Here is a 23992-nt window from a genome sequence, read left to right as displayed (position 1 = left end):
CCCTGAGTTTTTGCTTTTTGTGAAACATATGGTACGTCCTTTCTTGAACTTCTCCATATTGGGAATTCTTGTTTTTTGTGTCATAAGCAATGCTATCACACAACTCCATGATGAAGACATATGCGGGCCTTTTATGGAAATTGCATATCTGTTAGTGACTTAAACCGCAGATTCCTTACCTTAAAATATTCCCCAGGCATCAAACTGGATCGTGACAATCCTGAACAGTACCTCTACACACCAGTAGGTGGCGCCAAACAGCTCCACTGTGGTGCAGAAGTGGCTGGCCGGGCACAAGGGTGGAAGGGAGGGAGGGGAGAAAATACAAAAAATAAATAAAAACACTTAACCTCCTCTCCGCGTCTCTCTTCCGTCGTCCCTCCGCTCCAGCTGGAACCAGGAAGCACACCCGACTCACCTAAGCCAATGACAACACTGCAGTGCAGCCTTGTGAAGGGCCTGAGTGCTGTGGTTCGGCACTCAAATAGGCAGTGGGAGCCTGGGCGTGTTTCTCACCAGGCTGTGCCTTACAGCCTGGAGGGGAACGTCCAAATTGCAAATGACTGTTTGGCCGGCCCAAGACGGCCGGCCAAACCGTCATGTGCACTTGGAGTGTGCAAACCACTCCTCTCCCTGTGCCACCAGCGACGCCCCACCCTAACCCAGCACCAAACCTATGAAAACTAAAATAATAATAACGTTGTTAGAGCAGCAGGGTGACCCTCCTCTGTCTTAGTGGATGAGCCACCCCTGCTGTGCCGTCATCTGAGCCGGATGTGACGTGTATGGTGCATAGAAAGGTGCCACCTCAGCGTGCTGACCTCAGGGATTTTTTTTCTGACCTATCAGCACAGATCTGGAAGAACTGCCTCTGTCGTTTTTCTTTACAACATTTTCAATGTTTTGTCAACCTTTTTGAGCCCTCTTTCTCCTAGTGTTCCTTAGGAATATCCTCTAGGAAACCTGTGTGTTTTAAGCCCTGTGGAGCCTGTCACAGGCAAATGTCTGTGACATACCCCCTTCTTGGTTTGCTTCTGGTGCATGACTCCAGGACATGCTTGAATGCCGTATGGTGAACTCCAAGGCGGTCCGGAAATGAGCGATGAAGCTTCTGGCTGCTCAAAACTGGACAGCTTCACACTGCTGCAGGTCCCGACGGTTGTTGTCTAGATATCATTGGGTAAGTTCCACAAAAAGAAGTTCAAGAACTTGAGCACTCTTCAAGTTCACCATACAAAGTCATCGGATGGACATGGAACAATGTCACAAGTGTAGACCCCACTCCCATACATCCCCTGGTGAGACTGGGTCTGCTCCACTTCTCCCTAAATTTCCTGGAGCCAGATAAACTCCCACCAAACTCAAGCAGTTCTATGAGTCCTGCACCTCATCTTTGGGGGCTGGACCCCTAATGAGGGCCTTCGGGCCAACCAGGTTCGGAAGGAGTCCCAACTGGGTTCACCTTGGTGGCGGTCAGTCCCGCTGGATCCATTCCTGGATCCGGACCAACTCCAGTCTCGAATCTACAACCTTTGCATGGTTTGGTTCTGTGACGCCATTTGGCAGTGCCGAACCTATACTCCTTCCCGACTCAGATACTGACCGAGACCGACGTCAGCTGGTGTCCATTCTGGTGCCGACCCGACCATGATTTTCCGGGTCAGAGACAGTGCCTCCTTTTCCTGACAGGCCCTGTGAGGAGTGTGATTCGGGTGGAGCTGAGGATCCTTACAGCTGCCCTGACCCCCTTGAAGAATCTTTAGCCAAAGGCAAATGGTATGAGGACCTGGCTTATGCCAGGGGTTTGGACACCTCACTGGACACTGGCCTGGTCGCTCCTCCTAGAACGGCTATGAATGAAGGGGCCTCCTTTGTTATGGTGCTGCGGAGGGCTGCTGAGAACCTTCACCTCACGCTATCTTCATTGGAAGTCAAGTTTTTTGTTTTGTCTTAAGCCTGGCAAGGCCTTTCTCTGGACACAGTTAAGGGGTATCTTTCGTCCATATCAGCCCTCCCTGTTGAAGTCACCAGACAAGTTTCCCAAGGGTCCGCAATACAGGTTTCCTCCCAAGCCTTTCAATATGCCTCAATGAGAGCTTTATTTGGTTTTGATCTACCTTATGTGTTTCCCCTTCGGACCCATAGTTATCCTCTTCGACTCCTGACACTCAAGACAGTTTTCCTGGTGGCTATCACATTAGCCAGGAGGGCCAGCGAGTTACAAGCTCCATGTGTTCAACCTCCAAACACCAGTTTCTTCGCAGATTAACTGGTTTTCTGCGCCCATGCCTCTTTCATACAGAAGGTGGTGATAGCTTTCCATGGTGGCCAAATCATCAAAACGATGACATTCTTTGTTCCACCATATCCCTCCAAGGAGGAGGAGAGACTCCACCATCTGGGCCTGAAAAGAGCGTTGCCCTTCTATCTTGATCGCACAAGAGAACATCAGCTCTTTGTGGGGTTCACTTGTACAAAGAAAGGAAAAGCAGTGCAGAATCTGACCATCTCCAGATGGGTGGCACTCTTCATTAAGATCTGCTATGTTCTGGCCAAGAAGCAACCTGCTGGTAGTTTGTGGGCTCCTTCGACCTGTCCTGAACTTCAGTCAGGCTTTTACATGGACTTCCCGCACACATTTACGAAACACTACTGCCTTGACAGTTAGGTCCAGCATCACAGGCACTTTGCCAATCTAGTCCTTCACGACTTTTCGGTCTGAATCAGTTCTCAGACCCACCTCCGGGGAGGAATGGCTTTGGTATCTATTCAAAAGTGAGGAATCTGCCGCTAGAAGTATCTATCAGAATGAGTTACTTAACTTATGTAATGCCTTCATTGCCGAAGGTAGGTAACTTGTTCTTTTGCATCGTGTTTAAAACACCAAATGCAATTATAATCCAATCCTCTTGTTGCCCAAATTTCACATTTGATCATTTAAACTAAATCAGCGTGCATATTTTAGTCTTTACTTGTAAACTGTCTTATACGACAATGTCTTGCAAAAATGTACAACGCCTTTAAAAGATGGAAAAAAACATGACACAGTTTATGATTTTGTTTCAATGTTTTGTGTACTTCAGAATCTAGCTGGCTGGTATAATTTGTGTCTACCACTAATGACTGGTAAAGTACATATATACATATTCTATTCACTCAAAATGCTATTGTAAAACTGCAGCAGACTCATCTAGCTTCCTTATGTACTGAACTATTGCAGCACCTGGATGCTTTTCTCCATATTCCTTTTCACGTATTTCTTCTTTTCCCCCTTAACTCCGTGCATAATACTTTTACAAATAGAAAATGTTCGCTCTCCATGTGGTAGTTTTTTCGTCTTGCCCTCGAGCAGGCATTCTGGTAGATACTTATTATTACACGCTGCTCACCTCATGAGTCTGCTCCTGGCCCATACAAAATCAGAAAAATTGTAGATGCTCTCCTGCGCCAACAAGTGGTTCTACTGCTCCAAGTCGGCTCCAACACCTCCACATATTCGGCATCACAATGGCATATATAATGCCACAGCATTCTACCTTTGGTTACCTTTCTTTCCATACCCTTCAGTGCAGATCTGATGTGCTCTTTTGAATTTTTCTTCTGGTCGAAAGTATTTTGCAGTGCTATACATCCTGCTTTTGGCTGTTCGATCTCCCATGCCATTGATAACAATTCTGGTGTCGTCTTACTTGGTGAGTCTGAGTTTAGAGGCTGTTTGGTTCCCGTCGTCATCTCCACATGCATTGGTGTTTGGAAGGCACTCTGTGATAGACTGCATAGGCCAGCAAAAGTGCTACTAGTCGAAATTTTGTTATGGTTCCAGCTCCGCAGGTAATTTTGAGGATGTGTCCTGTTTGTTGTTGTTTCTATCCCTCTGCCTCTTTATGTTGATCAGGTTGAAAGGTGTTCTTCCTATCTGACTTCCATGACCTCAGGCAGGATTCCTGTTCCAGGCTGTCCCTCAACTCCTACCTCGTCTTCATACTGTGCTGCTACTCAGTTGAACAGGGGCCTACCACTGGTTCCCAGCTCCGTATAAGTGTCATAACTGCTACTGCCAGATTCACTCCTGGCTTCTCTTACAACTGCCACTTACCCTGCTCAAGTGGCAGCATTCACCCAGGCTTCGCTGGCTAGGACCTGGGCCCCTCCAACACTCTCTGGATACATTTTCAGTCCCTAAAGAGCTTCCAGGCTGGTTGTATATGCCATCACCGATGGTCTCTACTGTGGTGCTGGTTAACTTTCAACAACTAGTCAGTCTAGTACCTGCCTCAATTTCTTCCACTCTGCTGCGAAAGCCTTATCTATTTCTTCACCATCACTGTCGATGTTAGTGCTGGGGTTGGCATAGGATCAGAGCTCTCAGTTGGTATTCCAGGTTCCTATTGTTCTGTCGACCAGGCATTTAGGGCAAATCCTGGTGGTGTTTCTTCGCTCCTTATTATCTCATCCTCAGAGTGCCAGCATTTGTTTAGCTCTTTTGCGTTTTATATTCCCTTTACTGAAATATCAGGGAAGATGTATGAAAACCATGGGGAATTATGTGCCTTCGCTGCTGCAGAGTCTCAGAAGGTTCTATTGTGCCTGCCAATATGCTAATGGATGTGAGTCTGAGGCTAAGGTGGTTCTTGGATGGGCCCCTAATCTTCCAAGGACATTTCTTCATTTAATGAGACACTGTGAAAGGCTGCAAAAGCCTTGGCTTTTCCACTATCTAGGATAAATGTTAAAACTAAGATCTGTAGAGACATCTAGCCGCAGATTCCTTACCATTTCCCAGGCGTCAGACTCGATCTGGAAGATTATTCTTTGAGCAGTATCCTTGTGCACTGGTAGGCGGTTTGGCCGACTCAGAAGACTTTGTGACGCGCACGTCACCTATACAAACGCCACCTTGGCATGCTGACATCTGTTCGTCTCTGTGCACGCCAGATAGCACAGATTTGTGAAGAGAGCTACCCTCACTTTTTGACAGGCTTTTTTTGACATTTTGTCGAGCTTTTTTGTTGTGTTGGATGTCCAAGAATACCTCTGGCTTCAAGCCATTTGGCTCCTGTCACCGCGCCATGTTGGTAACGGATCCACACCTGGTTTGTCTTTGGTGCCTGGAGTGTGACTACGACTCACGGTTGTGTTCTGGAAGCTGGGCCATGGCTCTGAAATCTTTGAGGGAGCGGTCCCTAAAGCTACTTGCGGCCCGGTGCTCAGCACCTTTCATTCTCCCAGGAGGTCTCCTTGTCGTTTCCCAGTCGAGAGGAAAGTCCAGGTGCCGCTCAGGGAGCCCTAAGTCTTCGAGTCGGTCAGGTAAGAAGCATAAAAAACACAAGAAGTCAAAGCATACTTTGACTTTTCCCGTCAGTCGGCTGGCACGCTGGAGGAGCCTTAGCGTTTTAGGCCTTTTTCGGCTGAACCTGCGCCTGGGTTGCTTCATATGTGGGTGGTCTGACCCTCCTGGTGTGCCTTCGTACCCCGAGGCTCAAAGAAGGCTCCATTTGGTTCTGCACCAGCGGCTCCGGCACAGATGACTGCCCAAGGGATCCAGTAATGGATGCGGACCGATGCTGGTCGTGCCACAACGACCTTCCCTAATGCCGGGCAACACACCAAAACACCCGACACTCCCAGTCCCATTCTCATCCATGACAACCCAAAGCTGGATCGTCACCTACTGATGCTGATTCCAGCACAGACCGAACCCTTTGGTCCTGGGTCGGTTCCGCAGCCTCATTCTGAAGACTAGAAAAGGAGGAAGATTGGAAGAAGTGGCTGGACCCTTTACAAGACCAGCAAGAGCATGAAATGGACCGGTATGAGGAATCGGGTGAGGCCAGTGGACTGGACACCTCTCCAGATTCTGGTCTGCATTCTTCCTCTCCTGTGGCCACGGAGAAGGGAGCTTCATAAGCTATGGTGGTGCAAAGTCAGCTATGGTCCTGGATCTTCAGCTCCCTGCCGTGGCAGTTAAGACAAACATCTTTACGAGGTTCTGCAATTGGGTGTTTCCTCCTAAGAACCCCTACTGCCTTTCAATGAGGCCTTGACTGATGTCCTACTGGAACCTGGTCCAGGCCCAGCACACGGGCTCCTGTAAATAGGACAATAGTCCGCCGCTCTCGCCCTGCACCGGGCGACCCAAATTTCCTCAGTAGCCCCTCTACCCCCGAGAGCTTGGTAGTCCAAGCCTCTACATCTCAGGGCATGATCCCTTCTGCACCCCTGGACAGGAAATCCAAGAGGCTGGATATTGGGTCAAGAAGCATTTTTCTTCCGTCAGCCTTGAATTGCGGTCTGTGAACACTGTATGCCTATAGGGTTGTTACTATCACTTCCTGTGGGAAACGGTTGTGCATGTGCTGCCACAGGTCCCAGAGTAAATCCAGGCTATCCTGTCCCAAGTAGTATCAGACAGTAGGGATGTGGCAAAGTTCTCGATTAATTGTGGACTTGACACCACCGACTTTTCGGGCAGAGCGATTTCATCGACGGTGGCCGTTCAACTCCACTCCTGGCTGAGCACTTCTGGCTCTTTTGGGGATGTCCAGGCTACACTCATGGACCTGCCCCTTGATAGTGCCCATCTCTTTGGAGAGAGAGCAGACATGGCCCTTGAGCTCTTTAAAGGCTCAAGGACTACAGTCATGTCCCTGGGCCTCTCATGGCCACTCATCCCGTCTGCTTTTCGCCTCTTTTGTGGCTACTGAAGGGGCTTTCAGCCATGTCATCCATACCCCAGCCACAAGACTGCGCTAGTTCAGCAACCTCTGTGCGGCCTTGGGCTTGACTCGTTCTGACCCCGTGGGTCGGGCAGCCAGAGGTTGGGTCAGTCCACCACCCCCACTGCACCCTCAGCCTACAAACCCTTCTAGTCCAGCCCTTCAAGGTCATGGGGGACCAGTTGGTGGCATGATCAGCCATCACCTCCACCACTGGCAAAACTTCATATCAGACAGGTGGGTTCTTCAGATGATCTGAAGGGGCTACTCCCTCTCCTTTGAGACCACCCCTCCCTCCATGCCTCCAACTTACGACCTGCTGATGGACGATCACCTGAATCTGCTTCAGGAGGAAGTCACAGCTCTCTTGGCCAAGGGAGCCATAGAGAGGTTTCCGGCGCCAGAACTAGGCTGTGGTTATTATTCCCCCTACTTTCTGGTCTCGAAGAATTAAATTGGCTGCCCCCTATCCTAGATCTGCGAGCCCTCATCTAATTAGGTGTTCACCAGGGTGATGGTGGCAGTTTCAGCTTATCTCCGCAGATCAGGGGTGCAAGTCTTACCCTATCTCGACGACTGGTTGTTGAAGGTGAACTCACCCCAGGCTGTCATCACCCACCTCCAGAATACGGCGAACCTCCCGCATTTGCTGGGGTTCACTATCCGTGTGCCGAAGTCACACGGACTCCCTCTCAGACACTCCTTTTCATTGGAGCTGTTCTGGACACAGTTTCTTTCGGGCCTATCCTCCAGAGTAGCGAGTCCTGGATATTAAATCTATTCTACCGATTTTTCATCCTCTATCCTCAATTTCGGTGAGAATGACTCAGAGGCTGCTGGGCCTTAGGGTCTCCTGCATCCTGCTTGTGACACATGCTAGATGGAATATGCAGGCTCTGCAATGGGACCTGAAGTTACAGGGGCGCAGCATCAGGGGATTCTCTCTGACATGGTCCAGATCTCGGAGGGAACTGCACAAGACCTGCATTTGTAGTTTACTAACCGTGATTGGGTCAGAGTCAGACCGCTCTCCCTTCCCAACCAAATCACACAGTAGTGACAGATGAGTCACTCCTGGGATGGGGTGGCCATCTGGGAGAAGTGGAGATCAGAGGATTTTGGTCTCCGGTGGAATCCGGACTCTACATCAACTTGCTGGAGCTCCGAGCGATTTCTTTGGCATTGTAAGCCTTTCTTCCTTCAATCAAGAGAAAGCTAGTTCAAGTGTTCAAGGACAACATCACCACCATGTGGTACTGCAACAAACTGGGTAGGTGGGGTCGTAGACCCTTTGTCAAGAGGCCCTGCTTCTCTGGACGTGACTGGAACAGCAGAGCATATCCCTGGTAGTTTACAAGCTGGCAGGTTTGTGCTCCTACAGCATGCCTGCAGCACACACAGCTCGCCTGCCAGAGAAGAGCATTGTGCTGGAATACATGGTGAGAGTGCTGTGTATTGAAAGACCAGTTCTAGTTGCTTTTTTTTATATTACCCTGGCGCCTGCTTCACGGGCCACCATGCACATAACTTTTATGTGTACGGGCGCTGTGCTTTGTGTCAGCACGGCACCCGCTTTCATCTTTACAATACGGGCGCCATCCTTTATATTTCTATTGAACAACAAGATGCCAATACTGTCTCCCTATTTTCTTTAAATCATAAAAACCATAAGAATTATACGCTATGGTCCATTGACACAACAATGTCTGAATGAATCTTTTGTTTTATTTTTACATTTTCTTCTCAAGCAAAGACTTTTGGTTATTATTTCACCAATTCATTATACATTACAAGACCTCATATACATATATGAATTTACACAATATTTACAAACAACCTTTTTTACAATATCAACAATATCAAAATTTCTACATTCAGAAACAATCATACCCTCATCCATCCACAGCCATTCATATCTTCATACATATACACACACACTGGAATTGAAATATTCACAGTAAGCCATAAACAATAAATTCCCATCAATAAAATTTTTGTTGAGCGAAAGTTTTGGATTACTCCTTTTGTTTGGATGGCATAAATTGTCTACGCGTTTCGAACTCACACAAGTGGGGGAGTTCTCATCAGGACAACATGCTGTAAAAGAAAAGGATAACAAAACCTTCCTTTAGGGACATGACAGAAATGGTGGTAACCTTGCTCAAACCTCCATTACTCTAGCTTCCTTCTCTTACCTCTAAGGTTTTAGAGCTGACTGGGGTCTACAAACTCAGTTGAGACAAAGCGCATTTATGTAACCTCTAATCATAAGCTCTGCCTTAAAGCTGTGAAGAACTGCCGGTTTCACAACCTTATTTGGCACACGTACCAAGGCTTTGACCATCTAATACCATCAGGGGCACTAACTGGATAATTTTTTAGCCCAATCCAAAATGGCCGACATCGATCGCAATTCCATACGAGCACCGTATAGTGGGTGAGTTATGCCAAATGTTTCAGTCACTAAACTGTCTCACAGTTGACCCCCGTGGAGTATTGTCAAATTTGCAGTCTGAGATCGCACAAAATAAACCACCACGGGCACTGTATTGGACAATTCCAGCGGATGTCATGAAGTTGTAAAAAACTAATTGCGGACTTTCGCACCGATATTATCAAAGGACGGTGTAAATATAAGGACGAAACGGCCGAAATCCACAACTCCCAGAAACCTTTGCGGTACCGGAAGTGTGGTGGGAAACGAGACGCGGGATCGGCGCTGCAACTCATCACAGCACCAGGAGAATCAATACCCTCCGATCGAAGCGGGTCCACTAGAATGCCGTTTAACTAGGTATGATTTGCACCATATACATTACTGAGATTGATAGAAGTACGCCGAACAACACAATTCGATCGGGGGACTAATCACTAACATTTACCCCTTTTCAGAGTCCACCCGCCTCCTGTGAATCCCATTGTGGACAGCAGCCACCAATTAACAAGTAAGTATTAGCTTTTAGAAGGCTTGATTAGAGCCCCCATGGGAAAGACCAAGTGATGTAACAACATATCTACCATTCCACAGGGCTGGCTGTACACGTGTCCCACATTTGACCTCCGTGATTCTGTTCACAAGTAAGTCCACTGTCCCAAATCACATCAAAACGTCTTTCTGTTTTAAAAAAACACAGTGTGCTTGGTACTGATTGGGTGCCTTTTTTCATACAGACTTGTGTTTCCATTGGATTTTTTGTTGTCCCGTCGAGTTAATTTCTTAACCCCAGTCAGCTCTAAAACCTTAGAGGTAAGAGGAGGAAGCTAGAGTAATGGAGGTTTGAGCAAGGTTACCACCATTTCTGTCATGTCCCTAAAGGAAGGTTTTGTTCTCCTTTTCTTTTACAGCCTGTTGTCCTGATGAGAACTCCCCCACTTGTGTGAGTTCGAAACGCGTAGACAATTTATGCCATCCAAACAAAAGGAGTAATCCAAAACTTTCGCTCAACAAAAATTTTATTGATGGGAATTTATTGTTTATGGCTTACTGTGAATATTTTTATTCCAGTGTGTGTGTATATGTATGAAGATATGAATGGCTGTGGATGGATGAGGGTATGATTGTTTCTGAATGTAGAAATTTTGATATTGTTGATATTGTACAAAAGGTTGTTTGTAAATATTGTGTAAATTCATATATGTATATGAGGTCTTGTAATGTATAATGAATTGGTGAAATAATAACCAAAAGTCTTTGTTTGAGAAGAAAATTTAAAAATAAAACAAAAGATTCATTCAGACATTGTTGTGTCAATGGACCATAGCGTATAATTCTTATGTTTTTTATGATTTAAAGAAAATAGTGAGACAGTATTGGCATCTTGTTGTTCAATAGTATTTCGTGGCTCAGCCTTGCTGTTGGGGGCCCAGACCCAGTGGTGGTTTTTTGATTCCTTTATATTTCAGCACGGCGCCCGGTTTCCTGTTGACAAAGCCAATAACAGTAAGTCTTGCAAATGCGAGACAAATTAAATTGCAAATACTTGTTTTAATTTTGTGCCTGAGCTGACAAAGGAACATTATTTGAACTTCTTTGCTCTTCTCACTATTTTAAACGTCACACTGAATTTTCTTGAGCTGAACATATTTGGATATTACTCGTTGCTCTCACCATAGAGGCCAGATGGCCCCCGATTTCCCTCTTTTTAGTACTAGGTTCACTGAGTTGAATCTCGCCCTCTTGAATGTCTTTGGAGATAGTCTGCTCCACTTTCGCTGGGATTGTTTCAAGCATCCTTCCTGTGCAAAATATTGTCTCCGGTGTGATAGATGTAATGTTACCTAGGCATCTCTTTCCCCATTTCAGTTGTGGCAAAAGTCTTAAGCTGAAATCGCTCGCCTCTTGAACAGTCTGTATTCCAGTGAGAGCAAGAGTATGGACACTAGGGGGTGGTATAACCGGAGAGCCTTTGGGCCCGATTCACAGATTTAACTTTAGACAAAATCCTAAACTTACTACTTTTGGTATTCACAGAATGTACTTACTACTTTTGGTATTCACAGAATGCACTTACTAATTTTGCTATTCACAGAATGGATTTACGACTACTAACTTTACGTCCGCACTTGGGCCGGAGATTCCGGCCTGGAGGCGGAGCTGCTGGCTTGGAGGCGGAGCTTCTGGACTGGAGGTGGGGATTCCGGCCGGTGGTGGAGGTTTAGCCAAGGCCGAAATCTCCACCTCCGGGCCGGAAGCTCCGCCTCCAAGCCACAAGCTCCGCCTCTGGGCCCGAAGCTCCGGCTCTAAGCCGGAAGCTTCGCCTCCGAGCCAGAATCTCCGGCCCGAGTGCGGACGTAAAGTTAGTAGTCGTAAATCCATTCTGTGAATAGCAAAAGTAGTAAGTGCATTTTGTGAATACCAAAAGTAGTAAGTGCATTCTGTGAATACCAAAAGTAGTAAGTTTAGGATTTTGTCTTAAGTTAATTCTGTGTATCGAGCCCTTTGTTTCTTGCGTAGGGACGTTATTCTTCAAATGGAGCTCAGTCGACACTAATTGCCCAGCACAAACAGCGGAATATACAGGCAGATCAGGAAACAGCTACGGGGTGTAAGGTAATTTCAAAGCTCGCTTCTACTTTAATTGCTGGCATTAATGCCCATAGTTACATTAAATAAGGCTGAGGTACAGCAAGTTCGTTTTCAGCTTCTCTCATCATTCACTATTTCAAAAATTGTGTGAACCACACAAGGCGCAAATATTAATCCTTTTCTCAATAGAATGACTAAATAGTGTCTTCAGTCCGATACATCAGTATTTGTTTGGTTTGCTGAATACATTTGTGTTAAATTGTAATAAAAACATGTCATATCGCAGCACGCATTAAATAGAAAAATTACTGCAGGTGCTACAAAGAGGTCCCATCCGACGGTTCCTGGAATCCCTGGTGGAACACGAGCAGGAGCTGGGAAGATAGGTCGAATGATTGCCGAAGAAATTATGGAGATTCACAGGTAAGAGGATGTAATGTAAAGCATACTTAAGGCTAGGGTGAGCAACTGGCATGGGTGCAAATTCAGGACGGTGAGCGTAAAGATTCAGGACAAAGGGTCAAAATTCAGGACAAAAATTCAGGACAGGAGGTCAAAATTCAGGACAAAACTTCAGGACAATAGGGACTACTCATCCATTCACGAATCCATCCATTGACCCGATTACTCATCCATTCTTTCACTCATCCATCCGTCCGTTCTCTCATCCATCCACCCTTTTACTTCTTCACTCATCTATCCATCCTTTTGTCCATCTGCCCCCCTTTCACTCACTCATCCATCCTTGCCAGGGCGTTACGATCGGCCACCGCACCGGGCGTTGACTTGGGGTGGGGGCGCCCTTTTTGCAAATATATTATGGCTCCAAACTACCTACTGCCCTGTTCCTTGACTCCAACAATTTTCACACATCAATAAAAATGTCTTAGATAACTCCAGTGATTAATGTTCTTTCAGGAGAGAGACTGAATTTTGTCTAGAGGATCTTTAACTCCTCATAAGGTATCTCAGAGGGTTAATTGGGCTGCTGCTAAGAGCATGTGCCCAATGGGTTACTGCTTCTGTCAGAGAGATCTTTTTGTTACTTGCAGTTTATAAATTAAAATTCTAATTTAGAACAAGGAGCTATTAACTGTCATCAAAGAGCAGCTTGCAAACAGCAAGGTGTACATTAGACCTACAGGTTTTATTTTGCCTGGTCTTTCCTTAACCTAATCTTGCAAAAAGGGTTCATTTGGGTAGAAATTAATTATTATTATTAAAGAGAACCCCTAACGATTATTGTTTTGTTTTAAATTCTGAATGTGTGCTTTACCTGACCAAGGACCCTTAAACTATACTGCCTACCAGTATGGATGACATGACTCCTACATCTTGTAATCTTCTGTCTTATGTAACATTTCCTATACACTCATTTACAAGTGTGATTGCCTCTGTTAAATGTGTCTATGATGTGAAGTGCTCTGACACCTCACACTGGTATGAGTGGCACTATAAAACTAAATGAATCTGAGAGATTGGTTATGGAGACTTGAGGGGCACTGTTAAATGGTGGTAGTGAGGGAATCTGTGGCAGCGGTGGTCATTGGGGGGTGCCAACACACATTGTCGCACATCAATTCATCAATCCACCCATCCTTTCACTCATCCATCCATCCTTTCACTCATCATCTACCCTTTCACTCATCCATCCATCCATCCTTTCCCTCACCAATCCACCCTTTTACCCATCCATCTACGCTTCCACCCATACATCCATCTATTTACCTTCTCTCATCATCCTTCCACTCACTCAGCCATCCTTTCTTTCATTATCTATCCAATCACCCTTTCATTCATCCTTTCACTAATCCATCCAGCCATTAAGACATTGCTTCACTTATTTACTCACCCACCTTTTCACATTAAGAGCTGAGCCTTTGTCTGCAGAGTTGCAGACAGAAGAGGCTCAGCAAGAACTTCACCTCGCTGTAGTTCCTAAAGCAAGGGGTGGGGTGGGGGAGGGTTCACTATGCCCCTGTATATAGGCAATATGAAAACGTAGTCATGCATGTTGCACAATGCCAGTTTGTGAGGTGCCTGTGACATTGTGTTGTTTCCAGGGATTTAAGTGGGGTAAAAAAACTGGGGGGTCTCTTCAAAGGGGATGTTCAATGTAATTAAGGGCGTGGCTTAAAACACCTAGGCTAAAAATCTGTGCTAAGCATAGTGTTCGGCCCGAGTGGTATTATATTTTTTGGGGAAAAACCAAAGGTGGTGATGGACGGAGCTTTGACAATACAAACACTCACCCCCAGTCAACTGATCTGGGTTTAATCCATCACCGTTCTTTAGCTCACTCCGCCACCCCAGTTCAGACATGGCCATAAGTTGGCAGGGTATGCTCAGACGTGAGTCCCTTGCTCACTTTGCCACTGGAGTCAAGCAAGCCCGGCTGAAGACGGCTGTAATGCCAGAAACCGGTCCTGGGAAGCTTGATTCCGGTCCAAGGAAGACATGGCTTGGCAGTTCGGGCTGGACTGTTCCCATGAGGCACAGGGTCAGACTGATTTGCATATGGCCATGTCTGAACTGGGGTGGCGGAGTGAGCTAAAGAACGGTGATGGATTAAACCCAGAACAGTTACCTGGGAGTGAGTGTTTGTATTGTCAACGCTCCGTCCATCTTCACCTTTGGTTTGTCATTATTTTTTTTTGTCATTACATCCAGATATATAATACAGCAAGTACTGTGACACCAACAACAAGGCAGGACTATTGGCTTTGTCAATGGTTGTTAGTTGCTTAAAATAAAAAAGCAGCAAACATGGCTTTGTTGAATATAATATTGAAAATGTGTCAGTTCTAAAATGGTCAGTCAGTGAAAGAACTCTAGCTCCTTATTGTTAACTTGTTTCACAGGCTTCTTTATATAAACTGTTTTTTCACGTTGCTGCATGGGCCTTTTATCTTTTATCCATCTAAAAGAATGTCCTTCTCTACACTGAGGCAGGAAGAGTCCACCACATGCTTTAACAGCCCAGACTGGCCCATTGTCATTCTGTATGTGACAATCAGCCGGCAGACAGAATGACAATGGGTGGGGTGAGGCTGCTCCCGTGCTTAGAGGAAGAGTGCAAGGTGGCCCCATCAGGGGGCTGTGGCTTCTCACAGGGGTGGAGTGTTGCTCCCTGTAATGGTCATCATTACGGACAAAAGGCGTTCGTAAAAGGGATCCTCACAGACAACGGACGTGCGGTCCAAATTACGGACAGTCCGTGTAATTTACAGATGGTTGGTCACCCTACTTAAGGCCTCACTTGTGTATTATCTGGTAGGTCAGCTGTCATGCAGTTGGTACGCTGGAAATATCACTTCTGCCACCCAACGTGTCAGGAGCCACTATGCCTTGGCCGTAGAGCTGACCTGCCGCCGCTGTGTTTCCGAAGACAGACACCTATGCCGGGGTCTTTCAGAATTAATTAATGTCTCACATGTGGTGTGATTTTAATCCCAGCGCTTGGAAGATATTTCTCTCCGGGACCACCAAGTTTAACTTAGCAGACTCAAATAGAATAGACATTGGCCGGATTGGTGACAGAGGGGCTGCCCTGCCCTAATTGGGATCGCTACCCCTCTGATGCCATTTTCACTTACATCTGGGTTTGGGCACAGGTGTGTGCTGCTCGTCGAACAGTGAAACCACACTGCTGTAACCTATGTGCGAGATGAAGGTATCCAGGGCATATGCCAATCTTTGGGAACCAGCCGCCCCAAAATAAAGGCATTTGTTATTTTTTTCAAAATGGACGCTGAAAAAACCATAAATGACAGGAATATTGGGCCCAATTCACAGAACTAACTTACGACAAAATCCTAAACTTACTACTTTTGGTATTCACAGAAGGCATTTAGTAGTCTTAAGTTAGGATTTTGTCTTAAATTTGGATTATGTCTTAAGTTAGGATTTTGTCCTAAATTAGGGTTTTGTCCTAAGTTACGATTTTGTCTTAAGTTACGATTTTGTCTTAAGTTAAGCTTAAGTTTAACTTAAGTTTGTCTTAAGTTTAACTTAAAACAAAATACTAACTTAAGACAAAATCCTAACTTAGGACACAATCCTAATTTAAGACAAAATCCTAATTTAAGACAAAATCCTAACTGAAGACAAAATCCTAACTGAAGACAAAATCCTAACTTAAGACAAAATCCTAACTTAAGACAAAATCCTAACTTAGGACAAAATCATTACTTAGGACAAATTCTTAACTTGACTACTAAATACCTTCTGTGAATACCAAAAGTAGCAAGTTTAGGATTTTGTCGTAAATTAGTTCTGTGGATCGGCCCCACTGTTCCATAAACATTAACAGTTCTACAGAATGGTGTACCTAGCTCTCCTCTGTCAGTGTCTCTCCAGTTACAGAGGCACATGCAGCATAGTAGAGGAGATATTAAAAATATAGTCAACAGAGGTGTCTGGTGACATTTGAAAGTGGGGGAGCATAAAAGTTGGAGATGAGTTTTATGTAATGAGCAAAGCGAGTGAGCTCGACCTACATAAGCAAAATATGAGCTAAATTTGAACTTTAAATTTTGTGTCCATGTGTGGCACAGGAGACCTGTGGACAGTAAATGAGGCACACAGGGAAACAGCTGAGCTTTGCCTGGAAGCAGGGGCTGGAAGGTGGTGAATGAACACAGATTGACATGCCCTTCCTTGTGAAACTAGGTCCATGGGGTAGAGGGATACGTGGCGAAGCGAGCAGCACAGGAGGGTACGGAGAGGCTCTGGCATGGAGCTGAGGAAATACATGGTCGGAAGGAAGGCTTCAGGGATTTATTTCTGACCACCAATGGCAAGTGCTTTGAGAACGACTAATATGACATAAGCAGTGGAACGCATCTCAGCTAAATCACAATGGGAAAAGATAAAGCAAATACAGGACACTAAAGTAATACGATAAACCAGTATGCACAGCTGCGGACACCGCAGCAAAGGGTTATAAGGCAGTCGCAGGATACAGAACGAGAAATAGAGTTATCAAGAACAGAGCTCCTGGCAGCCATACAAGGGACCCGTAGTGCTCTCGATGGCAAAATAGACACTGTGTCAAGAGAAGTGGGAAGGCCAAAATAGACACTGTTTCAGTAGAAGCAGGACTGTTGCATGCAAATCTCCGCAAGGTGTCGGAGAAAGTGACGGCACATGAACAAAATATTGGCGTCGTTCCTCAGGTGGTTTGCACCTTGAAAGAGCAAGTGGTGAGATTCACAACCATGGCGAAAATACTGGAGGACAGGGCAGAGGATGCTGAAGGCAGGTCTTGCTGAAATAACCTGCATCTCATGGGATTTCGTCAGAGGGCAGAGGGTCCTTCGGCAGAATTTTTTGGGGAGGCCTGAATAAAACAACACTTTGCGACCTAAGGGATCGTCGCCAGTGTTTGCGGTGGAAAGGGCTTACAGGGTGTTGATGAGGTATCCCCTCACTGGGAGCGCCGCCATGGGCACTAGTTTGAATTTTCAATTTCCGAGACGGGGATAGTATCCTTAAAGCAGCAAGAGAAGCAAAAGCTCTTATATTTGAAAACCACAACATGACAATTTTCCCAGATTACACATGGAAGGTCCAGGCAAAAAGAAAATCAGTTGTTGAGGTAAAACAGAAACTCAGAACAATGGGACTGCTGTATATGTTAATGTTCCCGGCGAAGCTCTGGGTGGTGGCTCTGGGGAAGACTGATTACTTTGAGAGTCCTGATGAAGTTTGGCCATGGCTAGAAGCATGGGATAAGCTACTGCAGCGGGAGAGGGGCACCCAGATAACTGGTAGGAGGTTATGGGGAGGGGCACAATAAACTATCAATTGAAGTATGTCCCTGGAGAAATCAGTTAGAGGAGGTCACTGAAACATCCCGAATAGAGGTGCAGGAAGATGGCTCCCTAATGGTGATACGACCAGGGGACGATGACTCATGCAATGCTCGTGATTGTATCAGTGAATTTCTGGCTAGATGATCATTGAGAACGGCAGAACTAAGGGATGGAAGCTGAAGATGTAATCCCTTCTTGGCACTGCATGGACCCTGGAAGAGTTACACAGGAGACAAGTGAGAGAACTGCAAGTATGAGAAGTAACAGGAGGGATAATTACACGTCTTGGAAGGTTGATGCTATAAGTCAAAACTTAATGGTAAATGCAATGATAACAGCTGCTGAGATATTAACATGGGGACTGGATAGGGCAGCTGAGGCAAGACCCGGTGTGGTACCCTAGCTGTTCTGGGTGGGGTGCCTGCACGACATGCTTACCTCTCACAATGAGGGAGAACTTAGTAAACATTTGCAAAGATTTGCAGTACACCTGTTTAGTATAATTGGGAGAAGTACCCTGGGTATTGGATGATCAATCATTGATGTTGTAGTTATTGTTTTTGAATGATTGGCCAGGGAGGAATGGGGTGGAAAGTTCAATTTGTGGTTATTGTTTTTTTTCATGACAATGCAGTGCAACACACATAACTTTGGGTTGGGAAGTGCAGGAATGAGGGAACAATGGCTAACATGGTGTACTCCACGTCAGGCCAGCGCAGGATTTACATAATAGCTACACAAGCTATAGCTTGGGGCCCCCACTTTCTTGGGGGCCCCCAAAAAATATTATTAGTCCCAATGCTGCACATCCGGGATGTCCCATACTCTTGACCCAATTTTTTTAGCGCGTCTTTTCGAAGAACATAGCGCTATTTGCCTAGAGCATCTACACATAGATGGGCAGTACTGTTGTCATTCTTCAAAGATGATTCAAAAGTTCCAAAGTCTTTGTCAAAGACTAGATGGGAAGCACATTCAATGGCCACAAGTGCAATACTTGATAGTTATGATGGAATATTTTCTGCATTGCATCAGCTGCATATTGATACTACAGAGAAAGGCAAAACAAGAAATCAAGCCATAAACATTTTGAATAAAATAGAGGAGTTTGAATTTATGGTATTGTTATATTTGTGGAGTTACTTGCTGGATGAATTTCACAAGGCTAGTCAATCACTGCAAGACCCCCAAATTAGTCTAGATGTATGTAGGAAATTGTATGCTTCACTTTCGGATTTTGTTAAAGGTTCCAGGGATCTTTTCGATCATTTTGAAGAAGCAAAGAAAAAATTGCCTGATGTTGATTACAAGAAAAGAAGATATAGAAGAAGGCATATCAATGATGATGAAGATAATGCTTTAGAGAACCTTGAGCCAAGAGACAAGTTCAGAATCAAAACATTTATACCTGTGATGGATGCATTAGAGTCAAGTCTGGCACAGAGGGCCTCAGTATACAATGATGCTGCAAAAAAGTGTTCATTCTTAACAAAACTAGAATCTACAGAAGAAGAGATTCATGAAGGAGTTAGTGCTTTATGCCAAACATCTCCTGAAGATGAGGACCTGAATCTTGTAGAAGTCCAGCATTTTCATCAATATGTTAGACATAGTCAAGCCCATGGTTCAGTGGAACAAGATAGTCTGACACATTAGGATCTGTATAGGGTAATCTTTAACGATCGTGTCCAATCAGCATTCCCTAATGTAGAAGCAATTTCGAGATTGTTTCTTAGTATGATGGTTGCAAATTGCTCTGGAGAAAGATCTTTTTCTCAGCTGAAGAGGATAAAAAATGAATTTAGAACAACAATGACTCAAGATAAATTATGTTCCCTCAGTCTCATGTGCATAGAAAGCGACAAACTACGCAGTTTATCATTTGATGATGTCATCAGTGACTTTGCTCTGGCAAAGGCAAGAAAGAAAATATTTTAGTTTAATATAATACCTTAATCCTTATAACATGTTTCAAGAGATTAGACAATAAGCCTTTGTAAATTGTGCCTCTTAAAAGAACTTGTGTTTCTTTTTACCAGAGTTTGCATTTTTAAGTTTGTTATGAATAAAAATGATTTTAAGTTAAAGATTTATTATTTCACTATCAATATACTTTTAATTGTATTTCAGTTTAACCCTCTAGGTATCCGAAAATCATATTTGTCACTGACATAGTCACATAGAATATCTGGACTTATAAAGGGCCCCATATTTCAAATAGCTTAGGGCCTTATCAAGTCTAAATCCGGCGCTGCGTCAGGCGAGGACTTATCACGAACAAGAAATGGGACATCCATCTCAACAACATGGTACAACACTTTAATACAATATTATGGAATTTCAGAGACCTCTGCAACTATGTGAAAAGGTACAGGATACACTCTTGTCTGAGACGAAAAGGGGTAGGCATAGCTTTCCTGCAAGAGACATACCTCAAGGATGAGGAAGCAGAGAAAGTAAAGAAAAAATGGAGGGCGCAGTTGTACATGTCTACTTTTCCTCATATGCCCTGGGGGTGGCAGTATGGGTAGCACCTGGGGTCCCATTCCAAGTGATTTATTTGAAAGCAAACTCACAGGGAAGATATGTACTGGTGCATGGGATATTGGATGTTATGTATGTGACTATTATTTACACATATCGGCCGAATAGGGATGACAGAGATATCTTCCCCAAAATGCAAGCATTAATAACAGCCAAAATGATAGATAGATTGCTTTGGGTGAGAGACTTTAATTGTGTATTAGATACTAATAAGGACAGGCAACCCCCATGTGATACAACTAAGCCGGGTAGGGGAGGAGGTGCACTTCTTGAAGCCATGCAAAATTTGGGCTGCAGGGATCTCTGGTGAGAACGTTATCTGGCGCATATAGAAAATTCCCCAGTAGTAGGCCGTACATTTACAGGTGGAAATACATAAAGTGGGTTACCTGGGCAGATATCTATTGGATCATTGCCCATTGCTGTTGGAATGGCGTCTACAGATGGATATGTTGCTGGATGCACCCTTTAGGCAGGATTTTGTTAGCAAGATCACTGATTACATGGAAGGTAACAAGGGCATAGCAAATTGAAGGGGCATAAAATGGGAAGCACTCAAGGCAGTTGTGAGGGGAGAATGTTTGAGCAAAATCTGTGGTGTGCGTCAACAGCTGCAAACTGAACTGGGGGATTTGGAAACTGAACTGAGAGGCTCAAAGAAGGAGGAAGATAGAACTAGAAGAGGGGACACAGTGGTCCATATTAAAAGACAGCTAGAACACATGTGGGATAGGTTTGAAAAATTAATGAGAAGGAAATACAGACAGATTACATAGAGAAGGAGATAAACCCAGTAGAATGTTGGCTTGGTTGCTTTAAAGGGAAATGGTTAGACACCCCATAGTTATATTACGTAAACGGGATGGTTCAGCCACCACCACTCAGCGACTGATCAATGACACGCTAAGGGATCATCTGCAGGAGGTATATGCAGGTTGCAGGGAACTGGAAGGGCCAACAATAACAGAGTACTTGGAGAGAGCAGGGTTTCATCAATTGAATGTTCTATCCCAGAAGGAACTTAATGCAGACATCACCCTAGAAGACTTTAAAGGGGTGCTAAAAAAACTAAACAGGGTTGGACTCTGGGGAGTGACTGCTTCACTGTAGAATTTTACCAGACGTATGCAGGGCAGTTGGCAGGTCCGCTGCTGGAGGTGTACAATGAGGCTGGGGGGAAGGTGGCCCTGGCTCAGACGTTCAGAGGAGTGATATGTATGATGCATAAACCAGGGGGCGACGTGGCAGATCCACCGGCCTCTTACCATGCTTAAAGTGGGTGCCAAGGTACTAGTCTAGCTACTGGCAGTTAGGCAGAACGCATGGGTAGAGGCATTGGTACATGAAGATCAGTGCAAATTCATGCCAGGACGGAGCACAGTCCTTAAGTTGCGCTTGCTTGTGCATGTCATGCTTGCTGTGAGGGGGAGTCAGGAAGACATTGGCCCTAGTATCAGTGCAAGCAGCATTTGATACTGTTGAGTGGAGTAATTTGCAACAGATGCTACAAGATATAGGTTTTGGTCCACAATTCTGTCATTGGGTTAGGATACTATAAACCTCGCCTAGAGCCAGGGTGTACAGTGGGGACATCATGTTGGAAGAATGGGGGGTATGGAGAGGCACGAGATAGGGTTACCCACTCTCTCATTTATTATTTGCACTTGCGATTGAATCAAGACTCAGGAGGGAGTGGGCCACTGCGGGACTAATAGTAGGGGAAATGACACCCCTGATATCTTAATATGCCGATGATGTGCTGGCCTATCTGCTGCGACTGGCGCTCCTGCGACGTTTGGATCAGATAGATAGCAGGGCTATGTGTTGATAAACGGAAATCACTGCTGTTCCCCTAGACGACTTTAAAGGGGATTTCGGGGGCGGAACTGCCACAGTTGGGTCTATGCGGGGAATTGTCGTCCTTTTGGTACCCTGGCATCATCGTGGCCCACACCATGGATGACCAAATACTCTTTGATATAGAACAATTGGTGAATGGGCTATCAAGATCAATTACGTTTTGGAATACGCTGCTGCTTTCCACAGAGGGGAGGGTGGCAGTAGCTAAAATGGTATTCCTCCCCAGATGTATGTATATCATTCAAAACGCATTGTACACTCTACCCTGTAGTCTGGAGTAGGGAAGTAGGTTTGCGCTCTCACAACTTAAGAGACCGCAGAGGGGGGATTGGGTCTTCCAAATGTGTAATTGTATTATAATCCCACCAAGTAGCAATACGTATCGTAGTGGGCGTCGGGGGATGATAATGGAGGGCAGTGGTTTTTGAGGGGCAGGCATGGTTTACACTGCCTAATGGAGCTGCTCATGCGTGGGAAGAGTCCCACTGATCACTCCATACCTGATAAGCCATATCGTGGAAATTTGGGAACGAACAATCACAAGGGTGTTTAAAAAAACGCCCTTTGACAGGGATCTAGCTAGATGGACATTGCTTCCGTTTTACCTCATTGATCAAGACATGACCATGGTCAGGTGGAGGAACGGTGGCTGCATGATTTTGGGGATTTGTATCCAGGGGGGAAACATGCTTGACGTTTGAGGCACAGACAGCGGGACGGGACAATTTCTCCAATATGCTAAAATAACACATACGGCATGGGGAATATGGACAGATTTCCCAAATCCCCCCGAAGGAAACTGTCACATTACAACTGTTATTAATGGCAGGGCAACAAAATGTATGGTGACATTCCTGTATAAGACATTGCAGGAAGAAAGGGTGTGGAAGGAGGCACCTTCTAGACGAGCAAGGGAGGTGGATTTGGGCACTCCCTTTGCAGCCTCTGACTGGAATGGGACATGTGAACTAGCTTTTTTATTTTATTTATTTATTTATTTATGTAATGCGTTTTTATATAGCGCGGACTTTACCTGAAGGTGTCAGACCGCTTCACAATAGGAACAGTAATGATACATGAGGAGAACAAATTACAAGTGAGCATGTCACAAAAACAAACGTTGCGTTACATGAGGCAATACTAGTTAAGAAACTGTTTTGCAATGCCCGTTTTAAATTGACCCATTTTAATAACTTCCATTGCACATACTTAACTCTGATTAAACTCAGTAGGATGTACATGGTGAGGGGAGAAAATTGCCCCAGGTGTGGTTTGGATGGTGCAAAGTTTCTTTACATGTCATGGGAATGTCAGACGGTTCAACGACACCGGCAAAGAGTGACCAAAAGGATGAGGGAGGTGACAGGCCTGATACAGATGGCAACTCCACAAGTGTGTTTATTGGGTATTGTTAAGATGCCTGGTGTGAGGGTTTGGAGGTCAAGATGCGTTGGAAGTTCCAGCAGTTGGCACTGGTGTTGGCAAAACGAAGGGTGGCCATCGGATGGTAGAGTACGAGGATGCCGTCAATAGAATTATGGTATACAAAATGTGGTTGTTTGGGCCCAGGCGGGAGAAGTAAACATACAACGTGCCCGCATTCATGATAACTAAGAACAAGATCCAGTGGATTGGGCGACCCTCATGGAGAACATGAATCATAGGGATGGAGAGGAAGAGGATAAAAGAAAAGGGGAGAAAGCACGCAGGAAAGAGACACACAGGGTGTTTAGGAGTAGGATTAAAGACAGGTATTGTTGCAAGAAATGTAGACATGATTAGCATGAGAGTACTGTAGGTCTGAACTTGCATGACGTGGACGGGAAGCTGATGGGAGAGTCTAAGATTTACAATGGGATTATTGATAAGTCAAAGTGAATGTGTCTGGTTCCCTAATGTTAATGGAGGGTAATACTAGAGATTGTGTGACGACACTGTATTGGTTGCTGGTTTAGAGTTTGTTTATTATGCAAAAACAATGTACAAGTGATTTACCTGTTTGTATACTAAATGAACAAGTGTATTACGCT

General features: G+C 45.1%; 1 protein-coding gene across 3 annotated transcripts in view; it reads left to right on the top strand.

The window, feature by feature from the left end:
- The window catches only part of BMAL1 (basic helix-loop-helix ARNT like 1), a 659821-nt gene that overhangs the window by 554533 nt on the left and 81296 nt on the right, over positions 1 to 23992 (top strand). For all 3 annotated transcript variants that reach the window (XM_078680912.1, XM_078680911.1, XM_078680910.1), the window contains one exon: positions 12057 to 12165. In XM_078680912.1, the coding sequence (XP_078537038.1) occupies positions 12057 to 12165 (109 nt within the window). The remainder of the gene's footprint in view (positions 1 to 12056; positions 12166 to 23992) is intronic.

The sequence above is a fragment of the Lissotriton helveticus genome, chromosome 3_1 (assembly GCF_964261635.1).
Source record: "Lissotriton helveticus chromosome 3_1, aLisHel1.1, whole genome shotgun sequence".
NCBI lineage: Eukaryota > Metazoa > Chordata > Amphibia > Caudata > Salamandridae > Lissotriton > Lissotriton helveticus.
This window is presented reverse-complemented; position numbering and strand designations above follow the sequence as displayed.